The sequence below is a fragment of the Xyrauchen texanus genome, chromosome 33, assembly GCF_025860055.1.
Source record: "Xyrauchen texanus isolate HMW12.3.18 chromosome 33, RBS_HiC_50CHRs, whole genome shotgun sequence".
NCBI lineage: Eukaryota > Metazoa > Chordata > Actinopteri > Cypriniformes > Catostomidae > Xyrauchen > Xyrauchen texanus.
Window position 1 is genome coordinate 31,278,136 of NC_068308.1, and position 17,114 is coordinate 31,295,249.

The 17,114-nt window shown below is 36.2% G+C and overlaps 1 protein-coding gene across 15 annotated transcripts in view; it reads right to left on the reverse strand.

Moving 5' to 3' along the window:
- Nucleotides 1-464: 464 nt before the first annotated feature.
- The window catches only part of camk2g1 (calcium/calmodulin-dependent protein kinase (CaM kinase) II gamma 1), a 120,680-nt gene continuing 104,030 nt past the window's right edge, over nt 465-17,114 (reverse strand). For 2 of the 15 annotated variants that reach the window (XM_052102356.1, XM_052102354.1), the window contains 9 exons: nt 15,673-15,759; nt 12,859-12,903; nt 12,646-12,700; nt 8,848-8,952; nt 6,776-6,922; nt 6,132-6,207; nt 4,746-4,840; nt 4,324-4,572; nt 465-3,334 (listed from right to left, as the gene is read on the reverse strand). In XM_052102356.1, coding sequence (XP_051958316.1) covers nt 4,340-4,572; nt 4,746-4,840; nt 6,132-6,207; nt 6,776-6,922; nt 8,848-8,952; nt 12,646-12,700; nt 12,859-12,903; nt 15,673-15,759 — 843 coding nt within the window. In that variant the 3' untranslated portion in view covers nt 465-3,334; nt 4,324-4,339. The remainder of the gene's footprint in view (nt 3,335-4,323; nt 4,573-4,745; nt 4,841-6,131; nt 6,208-6,775; nt 6,923-8,847; nt 8,953-12,645; nt 12,701-12,858; nt 12,904-15,672; nt 15,760-17,114) is intronic. The other 13 variants (XM_052102361.1, XM_052102357.1, XM_052102363.1 and 10 more) reach the window with 9 other exon arrangements.

Consider the following 17,114-nt stretch of genomic DNA (forward strand, 5'->3'; position numbering starts at 1 on the left):
TGTTCAGCATTTAATCCCTGGTATAACTGACTGGAAAAAGATTACTAAACACAGGACAAACAAACAAAAACAACAAAAGAATTTGAGAGCTCCACACCAAGGCTGCCATCCACCGCATGGATTTAACCACTGGAGGATTACTTTTAAGCTGCCTTTATATGTTATTTGGACCTTCAAAGTTCTGGCCACCACTCACTGCATTGTATGGACCTACAGAACTGAGAAATTCTTCTAAAATTCTTTATTTGTGTTCTGCTGAAGAAAGAGAGTCATACACATCTGGGATGGCATGAGGGTGAGAAATGATGAGAGATTTTTTCATTTTTGAACTACTTAAGGCTTAAAAATCACCCAAAGAAAAACAGACCCTGCTGCAGAAATGCTCTTTTTATTAAATAATTTCAAGATCAGTAATAACAAAGCTATGATGAAGACCTACTAACATTCAGACAAACACTTGATAGTTGTCATTTCATGGTTTTATTAAATGTATGATCATGCAAAATCCAGCATCCATGTTTAAACTCTGAGTATATACGAAGCCCAATAGTATACCATTACAATGCAATAGATTTACTTAGAATGAGGGGAGCATACCAAGCAGAGGCTTTTGTTTTCTATATTTGTTCAATATTTTCTACTCTTTTTTTTTTTTTTTTCATTTTCTTTTTTATATGGTACTTCACTTATAATTCACGTCGAGATGCAAATACTATGAGATTTTCTTTCCCTTTTTTTTTTTTTTTTTTATAAAGTAAACACAGACAGTGGAAAAAAGATTTACCAAGAAAAGTAGACATGCATATTCACCAGTTTATTTAAACTGCGTGTTTGACTTAGATTTCTCTATCATTGGACAGGTGGGCCAGAAGACTCATTTGCGCATTCTGGCCCGGGACTCAAACCATGCTTTCATGGGGTGGATATTTATTTATCTAAATCTACTAACTAGTGTGTCCTCATAGCCATCTCATTCCTTTAAATTTTCATGGAGCTGAAAAAGACAACCATGTACTGAAAAAGGAACTCTAGGTTGGATTTAAAAAAATAAATAAATAAAAAATCAGTGTAGTTCTAAGTTTGGCCAGGCAAGGCAGCAGTTCCCCATAGCACAAACAAAAAACAAAGGAAAAAAAAATAAAAATAAAAGACACAAACAAAAAAAAGAGCGCGAGACACAAAACGGACTTTAAACGGCATCACACAATTTGACGGCATCACTACTTAAAACACGTTGTCGTTAAGGTGATAAACGCGCGCACACACGTTCACAGGTACAGTTTTGATATGTCACGAAGCGTGAACACCACATGTATTTACAGATCGAGAACTCCATACAAAAGACGGATGTGTTCTAAGGAGAGTAGATGAAGTTGCCTTTTGTTTTGTCTCCCCAACATTTCACGTTATATTGCCTCTGAAACTAAACTACTAAAATCTAAAGACAAAACAGCAGCAGTTATGAAAAGCATTCCTGCAACTACAGACAAACTTAATGGCTCAAATTTATGACTTGCAAAAACCAAACCCTCACTTCTAACAATTAAGTAACAGTAACATTAAAACTCCGTTTAAATAGTGCCATAAAACCTGTGTATAGTTTGTGGTCAAAACTGACAGACATACCTCTGTGACTTTTAATCACACAAACATTAAAATTGTGATTTTAAACACAACAATGGCAACTGGACATAAAATGTGTGCAGATTTCCCCACCTGCTCCTTGTGATTGGACGAACCGAACAACGTGTATTTACAGAGCACGCACGGCATTTACACCCCCATCACCAACACAAACGACTACAACAATAATTAGGACAGGGTGATTTAGACAAGTCCAACATTACAAAAATAACTGCACACTTTTACAGTGCAACTGTCTGTGTGTGTGTGTGTCTGTGTGTGTGTGTGTGTGTGTGTGTGTGTGTGTGTGTGTGTGTGTGTGTGTGTGTGTGTGTGCGCGTGCGCGTTAAGAAGAGGCGGAGTGTGCCCAAAGCTCCATCTTCGACTGCTTGCGTCATTTTTATTTTCGTCATGATGTCGTTAAAATGACCACTTCTCCTTTTTGCTTAGATCTGATATGGGCAGTGAAGATAAGGCCACACAGTTGAATCAGATCTTGTTTGCTTGAATTTAAAAAGTGGGAAAGGGGTTTATATCTACAACTACCACAATATGTTTTTAGAGGCAGTTTGTGTGCATGCATGAACGCAACTCTTGCCTGCCACTTAAATATGACAAAATAGGAAATGTTGGGCGAATCTACTGGTAGGTACTTTGTTGTGAGCTGAAAAAAAGTTGGTCTGTTTACAATGGCTTTCATTCTTTCATTTGCAACCGGTGCAAAGCCTTCAATTAAATCTGTATTAGGGGTCATGTAGTTTAATTTATTTCGGTTCTGATCCGACACACACCCACAGACAAAAACACACATTACCGAGCATCTTTTGCCTTAACCTGAATGGTGTATATCCTTTAAATATCTCTGTAAATCTTTACGTTTATTTAGATTAACTTAAAAAATAAAATAGTCTTAAAAACTCAAACTGAACACAAAATACTTTGTTACAGTGTCTGTCAAGACAAAAGAAAATGAAAAAATGAAAAAAAAAATAAAAAAATAAAATACAAATAAAAATGAAGATTAAGAGTTCCACATTAACACAAGAGAATACTAAACCCAGGGTCAAACAAACCTTCTCTTAGACCCGGGTTAAATAAAAAACCAACACCAAAACAGAAACACTCTTTTAAAAAGACTAAAAACTACACTTTGGTTCTTTTACTTTTGATATGAAGAACTTCTGAACTTTTAGACGACCCAAAAAACTGCAAAGTGTACAAGATGGAAGATTTAAATTACGACCCTGTAAACTGCAGTTTTTGGGTGCTAGTCCGTTTTGTGACTCTTTTTAAGTTGACCCACCCTAATACCCTCCCCCGTCCTGTTTTACTTACATAAATGCTTTTTCAAACTTGATTGTAGCTTCTGGTTCAGCTAGTGATTTTTTACAATATACAGCATATTTATGAATTCATAGATCAGTACTCACAACACCTTCTGAACATCTTTAACGGGCAAAAAAAGATGGTTCCATGGGAAAAGGACAAAACAGCACCCTCATGTGGGCGTCAGATACATGCACCGTCCCTTGGGCGAGGCCACAGCCGCGGCCAGCTCCCGTTGGTCAAAGATTGGACAGGATAAGTGGTGTTGACAGTTGAACTGGATGTTGTCAAGAGTTCCTCACTGGTGCGTCTGTAACTTTAAGAGCTGTCACCCAGCTGGCCTCCATGTGCCCGTCCGGCCACAAAGAAGAAACATTCCCATTATCTGGAGAATCCAGGAAATCGGTGTATAGAAATATGCATTGTCAGCATTTTGAAGTATTTATGCTTTATAAACATAGTGGAAAATGTCTATTTATTGTATGGGTGCAACTGATATTTAGCTAAATCTAAATCTAAAACTGAAACAAAAGAAAAAAGGCCCAGATATACTTCGTAAGAAATCAAAGAAAGGGTATGACGTCATTTAGAACTAAATCTGGCCAAAAATAAATGTGCTTCTTTTAAGAAAACTTCTAACCGGCTGCTATTGGTCCATGTCATCGGTAGGTGTGCCCTAAAGCTCCACCTACTACATTGTTTATGTTTTTCAGTCAGTATTCAACATGAACATCAGTAAGATTGTTCAAATAGAGAAATTTTCCAATAATATTTTTTAAATTAATGGCAAAAGCCATTCAGACATCTGCTCAAAGATACACCTCTATCATTTGTCTGTATTCTCTTTTATACACCAATCTTTGCAGTAGTATCATCATAAATTACAATAACAGTGTAATCGCCGCATATTATGGCCTCGTATATCTCATTAGCGCCATGCATTCAGAATCTAAACAAGACTAATTAAACACTTTCTAGTGCATATATATTACTTTAAGTCATCATCAACTTCTTTTACTAATATAGTGTGAATTCTACTTGCAGTATGAGGCATAAAATCACTGATAACACATTTAATGTCACATTAGTTAAGATTTTACTGAGCATCCTCATATTTAAATGTACTTCTCAATGTTCGACAACAGTATACTGTAGCTCGGCTGTTTAGAACTTCTTTTAACCACTGAAAGAAGAATGAAGAAGAACTTCAACAGAAGTATATCTGGGTCTTAACAATGAAAATAGTCGTTTTACAAGATATAAATGAAAAAAATAAAAAAGTAAAAGCTGAGATTTAAAAAAAAAACAAAATTGTCAAAACTGTAGCAACCCTGATGCTGAGCAATGTGCGTGTGTTTATGTATGTTTATGTACCTTTGTCTTGTGTGTTTCACTGTAAGGGGGCGGCTGGTGCCCCTGAGCAGTGGAAATGGACATTAAGCCATTTGCTATCACGGCGGTGCCACACGCGGGTCTCCTCTGATTGGCAGCTGCGTGGGCGGCCCTGGCTGTCAATGTACTGCGTCAGCCGGATATATGCGATGCAGGCAGCGTCCTCTCCAATGAGGTGAACATGGGGGTTCAGGATAGTGGTGTGCACAGGCTTGTTGTTCTTACTTAACACTGTCAACATCAAACGCATATATATATATATATATATATATTACTAAACAAAACAAACAAATTTAAAATGCATTGTTTTGATTTATATGATCAAATGTAAGGTTTATTTAAGTTTCTAAACAATTCTACTCCAAAAGATGCAAAACAGTGGGATGTGGTGGAAGACGACTCACAGTGCTCAAAGTAGAACTTGTGAAAGTCCATCCCCTCCACCAGGTTCCCCAGAGCTTCGGGTTCAAAAGAGGTCAGACCAGGGTCACAGATTCTTCTAAAAGAGGAACATAAGAAAAGTATTACAGGTCTACTGAACAAAACATAAAAGGAACATTAAAGGGTGTGTCGACCCAAAATGTAAAAAAAAAAAAAAATCTGTCATCATTTACTCACAACCATGTCATGTCTAAACCCGTTTGTTTATCTCTGACCTCGTTTCCACCTGGTATAAAGTTGCATTTCGGGTGATCCGATCACATGTGTCAGTACTAAATACATGTCTAAATGGTGTCTAAAATGTTTTGTGATTGGGATCACAAAAACTACATACGAATGTGGTCAAAAACACATGTGACCACATCACATTCGAGGTGTAAAGGCTAATCCATCCTGTAAGGGTCTCAGCAGCAGTAAAGCGCCACCCCTCACCTGTCAATCAACCGCTGCGCTAAAACAAGAATTAAACTTTGCCGGTTACAAGCGGCTTTAAAAGAATATGACCGTCCTATTGGAAAATTTAAAAAGCGGATGCATACACAATCATGAGAGCTTCACGGATCTTCTTTAAAGTGTCTTATTTCAACACAGATGACAAGCACAAAGACCTCAAGCTCTTTTAATACAAGTAAAACACTAAAATAATGGATAATTCTGCTTCACATGTAGCATTTGTGCTAAGATTACATTTCAACCGCATCTGGGAGAAAAACAGTGCACCATTCTTTTTGCGTTTTTGTCTTTTCTGACTTTGCTGCGCTTTAGTATTATGCAGTAACACTGACATAGTGATTGATGTGCGTTGTTAAGAAACAGAGACCCTCCCCTCCAAATACAAACACAAGTGGTCACAGGAGACGCATTTAAGTGACCAGATGTAAACAGTGATGTGTCTCACCTGACCACATGTGATTGGATCACTCGAAACGCATCATAATACCAGGTGGAAACGGGCTCTTAAAGGCGGCAATTTTGAGCGTACGCAAAAGTCAATGAGATACGAGAGCTAAAGGCAAGATTTTCAGCATTTTGGTCTGTTCCTCACACAAAGCTTCCGTATGACTTTAGAAGACTTGGTACAGCATATAGTGCATATAGATTCATTTAAAGGTGCTTTTTAGTCATTTTTTGAGCTTGACAGCTTCAATCCCAATTCACTTTCATTGTATGGAAAGAAAACTTTTTGTTTTTTTAAATATTGAATACAATATTTGATTGGTTTATTGTTCATTTTTCATAGAACTTTACTAAAGCCCTATATCTACAATAACCAAAATGTTTACAACATTCTGAGGCTTGTAGTGTAATCACATCACCTGCTTTGTGTTGTGTATGTGGACTGTACTTACGTGTATGCTTCAAAGTCTCCATTGTTGACAGCCTCAATCAACTGCTCTGTGATCTTTATGATCTCCTGCTTACGAACTGCTCAAAAGCAGGACAGAACAAAGGGATGGGAGATGGTGAGATGATGCAGAGATGGAGAGCAAATGAAATGATGCAAAAGAGAAAAAAACGAAGAAAAGTTAATGAGCACAACCTGTACTGCATATACTGTGCATTATTACAATTAAAAGTGATTTACAGAACGCAGCATATTCTTGATATCAACTATAGCAAATAACTTATTAAAACATATTAAGGCCTACTGACACCAAAGCGAGGTGAGAATGGTCACAACATGTCACAAAGTCAGTTCCTCATGTGATGAATTTTTCACATTTGGTCAAAAAGTGAATGCGTTGTTTGATTTTAAAGTCTCGTCATTGAAAAAATATATGAAAAGTCATGCTTAGTGTGAATAAGCCTTGAATGTGTGAATATGCAACTGGGTTTACATTTTCTCTCCAATACAAACCTACTAAAAAAAATCGACCCGACAACTCACAACATAGAATAACACAATTCCCCCCAGCACTGCAACCTATTTCTATTAGATGAAGAGTCTGATTTAGATATTGTGTGTGTGTCCTGGTTCACCCCACACACTTACACTGAGCTGCGGCCCCAATTGTTGTAGGGATACCAGCGACCCCATGGGCTCCAGCAAAGGGGCCCGACTGAGTGTGCTCTAACTCTGGATATGATGCATGTCCTGAACTGTTCCATGCCAAACGTTTAATGTCATGCACAGGGACTGCTGCAACACACAACGCAGCACACGCAAAAGAGGTGATGATACATGCAGAGAGATGGCCCATGAACACGGAGTATGAAGTACAACATTAAACATCTTAGATCTCCTGAGTCATGATGCTTTTCTCTCCTTCACCTTAGCTCTCAAATCTCATCTGCAGAACCTTTACTGTCCTTTGGAGCTTGACAGTCCATGGGCACTGCCGGCTTATGTGTAATGGCAAATGAGCACTAAGATTCTACTAAATTGCTCCTTTGATGCTCCATGGAACATATAATGTGTTTTTGGAACTCATGAAGGCAAATAAATTATGACAGAAAGTTCATTTTTGGGTGAACAATCCCTTTAACACCATTAATTGAATACATCAAACAATATAGACTATTTTGGTTGTACTTCATAAACCGTGTTACCATGAACAAGAAGAGATGAGTTAAAAAGAATGGAAAAGAAAAAGATTCAAATGGAAATCTTAAATATACAATGCAGAAGAAAACACAGTGACTTCATCCGAAATGACAAAGGGAACAGGGTAAGGTGGGATGGAGGACATTGTGCTAAAGACAGATGTTTACAGATGTTAAATGAGGAAAGAGCAGTTAAGAATGAAGTCCTATACAGAGTATGGATAACATGTTGGAGTTGCAGCGTTTTATTGGCTTGGATACAGAATCAAGTCATATATATTTCTTGCACTGTTGCTTCTATCACAGTTTTATCTTTAGTCACAGTATGATTTTAAAAAAAATTATAATCTGAAATTAGTATTCTCTCTAAAGGTATACCAGGTTTAAAATCTAAATAAGGTTGTGACAGACCAATAAATCGACCAGGTATATTATCCAGCCAATATATAGTGATTGTTTGATTTTTAATTTGCATTGGCCTATAATTGTGTGCACTTTACTGTTTAGCATATGAGTATTAACAAAATCTATTAACAGCTTTGTGCATGCATAATAAACAAAAGCTCAATTTACAAAATTTGTTTTGTGAATTGTGAGTACATATTGTGTGATATGCATGGATTTCTGTAATTGTGTGTTTTAAAATACGCATGGATTTCTGTAATTTGCAGTTTTAAAATTGTATTTGTACATATCACCATTATATTTGGCTACTGGCCACCCTGCTCTCTAGATATCCTTATCATTCATTTATAAAACAAAATTAAAAACATATCGGTCGACCACTAAAATCAGCTCATATGAAGATAAAAGAAATTTACAATAAAAAAATTAATTAAAAATAATAATAATAATATTATATATATATATATATATATATATATATATATATATATATATATATAACAAGGAGTACTAATAATAGGAAAAATTTAAATAATACATTTTTTAATAAATAATGCTCAGAAAGCTTCAAGATCAGGGACACATCAATGACTCCAAACTATAGTGTTACATCAACGATACAAATATCAACAAATATTTAGCCTTTATTGAAAAGTGTACCATACATGTATGTGCAAAAAACATATTGACAAATAATTTCTGGCTTGCAACTTCTAAAAGGTCAAAGTGGAACAGGTAAGAGTTTGTGACTTTCATCCAAGTTTTGATGGAGGAAGAAGTGAAATAAATTAAAATATAAGAATAAAAGATCTAAAAGGTCAGAGCAGCTACTATAGAGTCTGACCCACTAAAAAATACAATACTGCTTCTGCAACAATACAGCTGAATTAAATGCAATAAAAGAGACAGTAAATGTGAGGAATATCATGAAATGGACCCTTTTGTGAATAGTAAGAAGGGGATCAACAACTGTGACATACTTTTCTACATGGAGAACAAGTGACCCAAATAGCGCACACTAAAGGGCGGAAAGGCTGGAGATGGGAAAGGTCAAAAGGGTCTTGTGGTTAAGGGGGATTGAAGGTGCCCAGGTGGTACGAGAAGATCTGGACTTACTGGCTGGAGAACCCTGCGGTGAAGCCACCAGAGCGGGCGGCTCGTCCCCAGCACTGCACTGACTCATCATGGCACTGTCACTGCTCGCACCCTGTGTGCTCTCGGCTGGCACAGCCCCAAAACCACACGACACGCCGCCAGGAGAAAAACACACACAACTCTTATGTCCTTTACTAGCCGAAACACACTAACACAGACACCACACCAACTCTGGCAGCATTTCATCATTACTTAACTGCTTTACGGTAACAAAGAGGCTTGATGAGATGTGCTTAAATTAACTGGTTTCATTAACATATCAAGGCAAACGGACCACGATCACACAGCAGCAGTATATGGTTGTCAAACCTGTTGTAGAATGCTTTAAATACAATTATGTTCACAACGGTGTCACACTACCTGCTTTTTCCATGATTTTTAGCCATAAGCTTCATTTACATAAACACTGACTAGTCTGAAGGAATCAGAACTTGCGTCATATTCCAAGTCATCAGAAGGCATACTATAGGTTTTGGTGAGAAACTACCTGTAATTTAAACTCTTCAAGAATTTTTCAAATTTAGAAGCTCACGATTCACACATACTGTGGACTAATTGCCAACAATTGTGTTTATTTATTACAAATAAAATAAAAAAAGACTGCAATTACTCATAAATAATATTGTATATGTTTACAATCTTAAAATGAACAGATTATATATAGGCCTATATACATAAATAATATTTATTTATTTGTTTGTCCTAAATTTGTTAGCATGTAATTCTGGTTCTGTTCACACCATGCCCATTCAAAAAGTCTTATTTGATCATTTATTCCACTAGATGGCAGCAAGTACAAAACATTTTTTTTCCCTCTATCACCTTCCATCACAAAATGCAGGTGATGCTCTAACATGCATTTTAGCCCTCACAAATGCGCTCGTCCATAGACATTCAGTCTAATTTCCAGTTCATGCACCACCCCAATTGTTTCTTCGAATAGCTCATCCTCTGAGAGGACAACAAGCTCAATCTGTGTCATTAGAAAGCTGAGATCCTTCCCTTTGCGATGATGTATATCATTTTATCATCAATAGTCGATAACATATTTCTGATGATTTGTTTAGCATGCTTCTCTCGCTGAACTACATATTTTGTTATGGACCTCTAAATTATATAACATTGGATTATTCACACAAGCAAGCTCAAAGACAAGTAAACAATGGCTAATCTTTTAGAAAACGTCCTAAAGTAAAAGCAGATTTTTTGAAAACGTTTTTAGCTATTTGGGGCTTATAGCAGAAGTGATTGATGCATAAATGAGACGCTTGTCTTACAAACATCATATTTCACTTTGGACATCATTCAAACTGTGGTATTAGGGCAACAAAATAAACCAGACAGTCGCATTCCTGAGAAAGAGAGCTTTCATTTGATATATGATTTGTCTATTTACATGCTATTTGAAAGACTTTTATATTCATTTTAATATTTCAACCACATGACCTCTAGGTGGCGATGATTTGCGACAAATATTTTCAGGCCTTATTTTGTTGTTTTATGCAGAAGTGATGGTTATCTAAAGTTCTAAGCTTTCAAAGGATACCCCGTATGCCTGATTCATGTATTCGGAGACTTGAATAATTTCAAACGTAAATTTATTTCGCAAGAGATCAGCCACTGGGCCACCAGAGTTGAAGAGGTTAACATGATTTCAGTGTGATAAAATCACTTACTAACCTTTCTGTGTGAAAAACGGCAAAGTAAACGACTTTTTCAGCTCAAATAATAAACACGATTTAAAAGAATGACTATAAGTGCTTTTATAAAATTATAAGATTCAAATTTCTGCCTTTATTCTCTCCAAAAATTGGCCACATTCACTTCCATTGTGTGCCTCGCTGCCACCTGTTAGTAAATATGGTTTTCACTTCCAAACACAATATATCCCTATAGAATTTAAATGAGAACATAGATGCTCATCGAAAAAGTAATGTGACTTTGCTTAACAAGTCATGTGAATGCATAATAATAATAATAATAATTCACTCAAAGAATCAACATGTAATTGCATAGAATCTTAAATGTTGCTCTGGATATTCTAAAATGCTCTACACAAAGTCTGTCATCAAAAAGACTGGCTATTATTACCTCCCAGAACATTTCTATTTTGCACCAATTTCCCCAGAAGTGACGTTTTTTTGTCTTAAACATATGGGATGGAAGCACTGATTTATTTTCAAACTGTTTTTGCTATATTGCGATTCTGAAATTAAATTTGTATTTTGGATGGAAACGTGACTACTGACTATGTGAACATAGCCATTAAAGGAGAACTGTTTATAAGGACAAGACTACAATTGATGATCCAGTTGGGTTATGAGTAATGGTGTGACGCAGGTTTGTATCTACAGTATGGGTGTGGTAAAGCACAGGCCTTGTTTGTTGGGTTAGGACAACAGTACGCATGAGATTGTGTCTCCAGGCCGCACGCCAATTTCCTGTCCGCATCACCTCACCTCAGTCGTGACCGAGGTAATGATTAAGCTTTTTTCGCTGTTATTGTCCATGCAGGCTTGAAGTGAATAAGGAGAGGAAATGAATTTGAGGCTGGCCCTTTCTCGTGACAGAAAACCGTATCAGCGAGAGTCCCTCGGGAAAAACAGTTCTGTTCACAACATGCTAATGAATTTACAAGACACGCCACATCAACAAACAATTAAATAAGTGGGGTGAAAGACTCAGGACACACACACAAACATGAACATTATCTACAGGGAATCCTACTGAGAAATGGACACCAACATCTTAAAAATGTGTATCAATTATAGTAGTTTGAATGTAGCTGGATTCTAATTTGAGAGACGATGACAAATTGTGTGCGTGATCTGACATCGCAGCTATTACTAAAGCCATATTTAGACAGGACTCATTTTCTTTTAGGAAGTTAGTCCAAATTCATAGTCCATAGACATACTTTGTGATTTTAATCCCGTCCAAAAAAGTCTGTTTTCTAACAAAACCGTAAAGAGATAGTTTACCCAAAAATGTACATTCTCTCATCATCACACTTTTTTCAGCTGAACACAACCAAAGATTTTTAGTGGAATATTTCAGCTCTGTAGGTCCACACAATGCAACTGAAAGTTGGTGAGAACTTTGAAGGTCCAAAAAGCATATAAACACAGCATAAAAGTGATCCATATGACTCCAGTGGTTAAATCCATGTCTTCAGAAGTAACATGGTAGGTGTGGGTGTGAAACAGATAAATATTTAAGTCCTTTTTACTATAAATCTCTACATTCTTTTGTTTTTGGCTAATTGCATTTGTGCATATCGCCCCCTACTGAGCAGGGAGTAGAATTTATTTGAAAAAAATACTTAAATATCGATCTGTTTCTCACTCAAACCTATCATATTGCTTGTGAAGATACGGATTTAACCACTGGAGTCATGCAGATTACATTTATGCAGCCTTTATGTGTTTTTTGGACCTTCAAATTTTTGGCCAACATTCACTTGTATTGATTGACCTGCAGAGCTTAGATATTGTTCATAAAAAAATCTTTGTTTATGTTCAGCTGATGAAATAAAGTCAAACACATCTGGGATGACATGAGGGTGAGTAAATGATGAGAGCATTTTTATTTTTGGGTGAACTATCCCTTTAAAAATTATGGCGCCATAAAAAAAAAGAAAGTATTTTCAGCTAAATCAATCTTCCTCCAAGCGAGGAGAAGGATTACTGATCTGACGTGACAACAAAAGGCGCTACAGTGCTGGAGGCATGCAGAAAAGAGGAGACAAGATCTGTGTACCTTTCCTACCTTTCATATCCTCTTCCTCATTGGTGTTACAGCTCTCGGTGGAGCCCTGGGGAAACAAAAGAAGACAGACGAAGAGTATACGAGACAAACAAGATGTGAGAAGTGAAGAAAAGGCAAGTAGCATTAGATTACGGTGTCTGAAATCTGTTTTAGAATGTTCTTCAACATGTTCTGAAGAGAACCAGGATGAATCAAGATGCTCACCTTCGGGCCATCAACAGGATTGTGCACAACTGTAGTTTGTGGCTCCTGAAAAATGTAACAAGATTTTACATCAAAATTAATATACAGTAAGTAGGTGGTACAGTAGTCTTCACTTAGGGGTGTACTCACTTTTGTTGCCAGAGGTTTAGACATTAATGGCTGTGTGTTGAGTTATTTTTAGGGGACAGCAAATTTACACTGTTATACAAGTTGTACACTCACTACTTTATATTGTAGCAAAGTGTCATTTCTTCAGTGTTGTCACATGAAAAGATATAATCAAATATTTACAAAAATGTGAGGGTGTACTCACTTTTGTGAGATACTGTGTGTATAATATATATATACACACATACATACATACGTACATACATACATACATACACACGCATACATATATACACACTTCACTGTCACACTGTCATAATTAGTACAATGAATTATAGTATAAAATTCCTACTAGTCATAAAAACAGGCTTCATTTTCTATAAAATAAAAAATCTAAAACATGACCCGGACATTATCTATTTTCTTCTATATCCACCCACAGCATTTTTCAGTTTTAAAATTGCTGTCACAGCTATGACACAAAATGGAAAATCAAATAAAAACAATCTATAGACACCTTTATAGGAATTATAAATTATTACATTTACCCTCGTGCCATCCCAGATATGTATGACTTTCTTTCCTATGCTGAAAACAAAGATTTTTAGAAGAATTTTGTAACTCCAAAAGACATATAAAGACATCATAAAGGTTATCCATAAGACTCCAGTTGTTAAATCCATGTCTTCAGAAGCAATATGATAGGTGTAGGTGAGAAAGAGATAAATGTCCTCTTTTCTATAAATTCTCATCCCTGCCCAGAAGGGGGTAATATGTACAAAGAATGTGACCCCCCCCCCCAAAAAAAATTATTAAGAGCGTGAAAGTGGAGATTTATAGTAAAAAAATGACTTAAATATTGATTGTTTCTCACCCACATACCAAATAGCTTCTGAAGATATGGATTTAACCACTAGAGTCTTATGGATTACTTTTACGCTGCCTTCATGTCATTTTGGATCTTCAAAATTTTGGTACCCATTCAATTAAAATGTGAGGACCTACAGAGCTGCAATATTCTTCTAAAAATCTTAATTTGTGTTTAGCAGAGGAAAGAAAGACACATATCTGGGATATAATGAGGGTTAGTAAATGATGAGAGAATTGTAATTTTTGGCTGAATTATTCTGATATCACTCCACATCAAACAGGCCAAACATGTGCAAACTTAAAATAATAATGGCATGCGTTATAAGGATCAAAAGATGCAGTCTCTCAAATTCGGCTATAAAAAACATTTCAATCTGACAGAACCGTAGGATTAGAAAATCATACATCAGGTCAAACGGGCAATATTCATCCTGTAGCATTGGATTTGACCTCAGATTAACTTCCAATCATTTCCCCCAAAAGTGACACAAATTCTCATAAATGTTATTATCCAACTGAACCCAAAGGCTGGTATTCTTTCACAGGAAACCTAACTAGTGTACATATACTTCCAGTTATCACTTCTTTTGCCTTATACGATTTTTAATAAGCCACAGTGGAAGCTAGCTGTCCATCAGCACTGTGGAGGCATTTGCAGGCCTCAGGAGAGGTCAGGGGGTAACTTGTGCTCTTAATGGATTGTTTTTGGTGATTCCTGGATGCCCTTTGCTTGGCTATTTGGGCAGCTGAACAAGCAAGCCCCTTTTGAAATGTCATTCCATTTTACTTTACTTTAATCTCCACGGGACACTGCTAGCACTTCCAACATAGCCAATCATCTGACAGCTTTTGAGAGGGAGACTGCATCTTTACTATGATTGGTTTATGTACTTTGACTCCAAGCATCCTCAAATTACCTTTGCTAGTTGATGAAATACATACAGTACATACAGTTATACAATTCGATATGGTGGCTTAAATGCCCCTTGAGTTTGCATTATGAGTAGTTTTCATTCCTGTGTTAAAGTATTTCTTGTTTGGGTCGGCCATATCAAAATGGCTCCTCCCCTTTTTTAAATAGCCAACAGGCTTTAGTTATGTCACAGCCATGATTCGCTACTTGCTAGTCGGTTGCAAGTGGTATTAGGGGGTGGTATATTCACATTCAAGAGAGCATATGATTGGACAAAAATCTGTTTAGTGCAGGATGATTCATCAATATTTTTCAAAGTGTTATAACATTTTTGTCAACTTTCAGGACTTCACAGGCATACAGATGATCTCAATGCTAACAGACATGGACAAAAAGCCACAAAACTCAAATTCTGATTTCATGGGATCAGTTAGGCGGAGACTAAGATGGATTGGCTATTTTTAACAGTTCCAGATATATACATATTCAAAATAAACATCAGACTGTCTCCATGGACGACTGTGTTTTATTTTTTACATCTAACAGTGCCGTGTGTTAAACCTAGAGAGGCAAACTAAGGACAAGAGGAGTGCAGGAGGACATAAACCACAAGCTTACAGGCAAAAACAAATAATTCCTAATGACACGTTTTCATAACACCACAATTATGTGCATGAAATGTGCTTTAAAGTACACAAGAGTTTCAAAAACACAAAGAGGAATGACTAGTGACCCCTAATGTGCACTGCAAACTACAGGTATAATATATTTAAGCATTTACTGTAATACATGCAAAACTGTTTAACTGTTGCAAAACACGTTTTCTGGCATGCGGCAATAATTATGCAAACACTTCAACATGTACTATGAGTCGGTCAGATGAATAAATGGGTTTCAAAGAGGGTTGAATGTAGATAAGGTACCATCGGTGTAGAGGCGGTCGTGTTGCTTTCTTTCATGGCGTTCACTACAGCACTCACTACACTGTTTTTAGTGTTGTTTGTCTGGGGCTGAAATAGAGAGGACACATACAACTTCCTTTTCAGAGAGATGACATCACTAGGGACATGATTGGCATTAGACACAGCCAATCATCCGCGAGCAAACTGTTAATTGCCGTTTGAATGTTAAGAATTTTTATTTAAAATCAACATTGCTCACACAAAAAAAAGCTTATTTAAAGGGCATGGTAGTATAGCTATAGTTTGGAATAGCATTAATGTATATAGATCCCAAAAGAACTGGTACTTTTGTACCAAGTCGATAGAAAATGTATTTTTAAAAATGTAACGATACTATTCTTTCTGCAGTATCCGTAGTTCCACTCAACTTGGTACTCTTAGGGACCGTTCACAACGAACGTGTTTTTGTGTCCTTTGTAGGGCTTTGCCAATACAATCACATAACAATATATCATTATATTAGAGCAGCACAATTCATTGTCAAAAGATTGTGATTTCGATCTCATGTCGGCTTGACTTGTGTCTCGGGATGAATGCAGCTCTCCTGTGTGAGACTCTGCACTGCTTTTTAAACAAAATACCCCTCTTCAGGCGATATTAATGTAAAACACAGCTGTTTATGAATTACGAGACCGCATTAAATCTGCACTGTCTTGACGAGATATTAAAGCAAACACAGTCATTAATGTATATAAATGTAAGCAGACAGGGCAAATTCTTCAAAATTTTAGATCTGTGCAATGTCTAAATGTATATAAGCTGTATGCTGTCTGTTATATCCATTCAGGCATTCTTACTGCATCAAATCAGTATTAATGTAATTTATATCTAATAATCACACAGTGACCGTGTCAAATATTTAAGTGGTTTAATTTTCCATTAAATAACTTTGTTTTTATATTATAATGTTTGAAATGTTTAATTGATATTGTTGCTGAAAAAATTAAAGCACTGTTTACTTTATTTTCACTGTTCTTTAATTACTGGCTCTTGAATAATTCCTTAAAAGCTTGAAGCAATTTTTACAAGGGAAACATATGAATGCCTGAAGGCCTCATTGTTTTAATTTAAATTGTTCATATTTTATTTATCTATTTAAAAAAAAACTTAAACTGAGTTGTATTGCATATTTGCTTATCAGTGCAACACAAACTGTTAATGAAGCTTTTTCCCGCTCACTTTGCTTTATACTTAGCATGCGAGAAACCTAAATCATTTTATAGATTTTTTTATGCACTTTTGAACAGAATTCATTCATTTTATTTTACAATAATAACGAGGTGCTGTTTGGTTTATAATGTATTCTCTTGTGGACTTAGGACATGATGTATATATTTGATTTACAATTGTATTGCATTTTTGCATAGATTGAAGCAGAGAGCATAATTGTCAGAATGTTATTT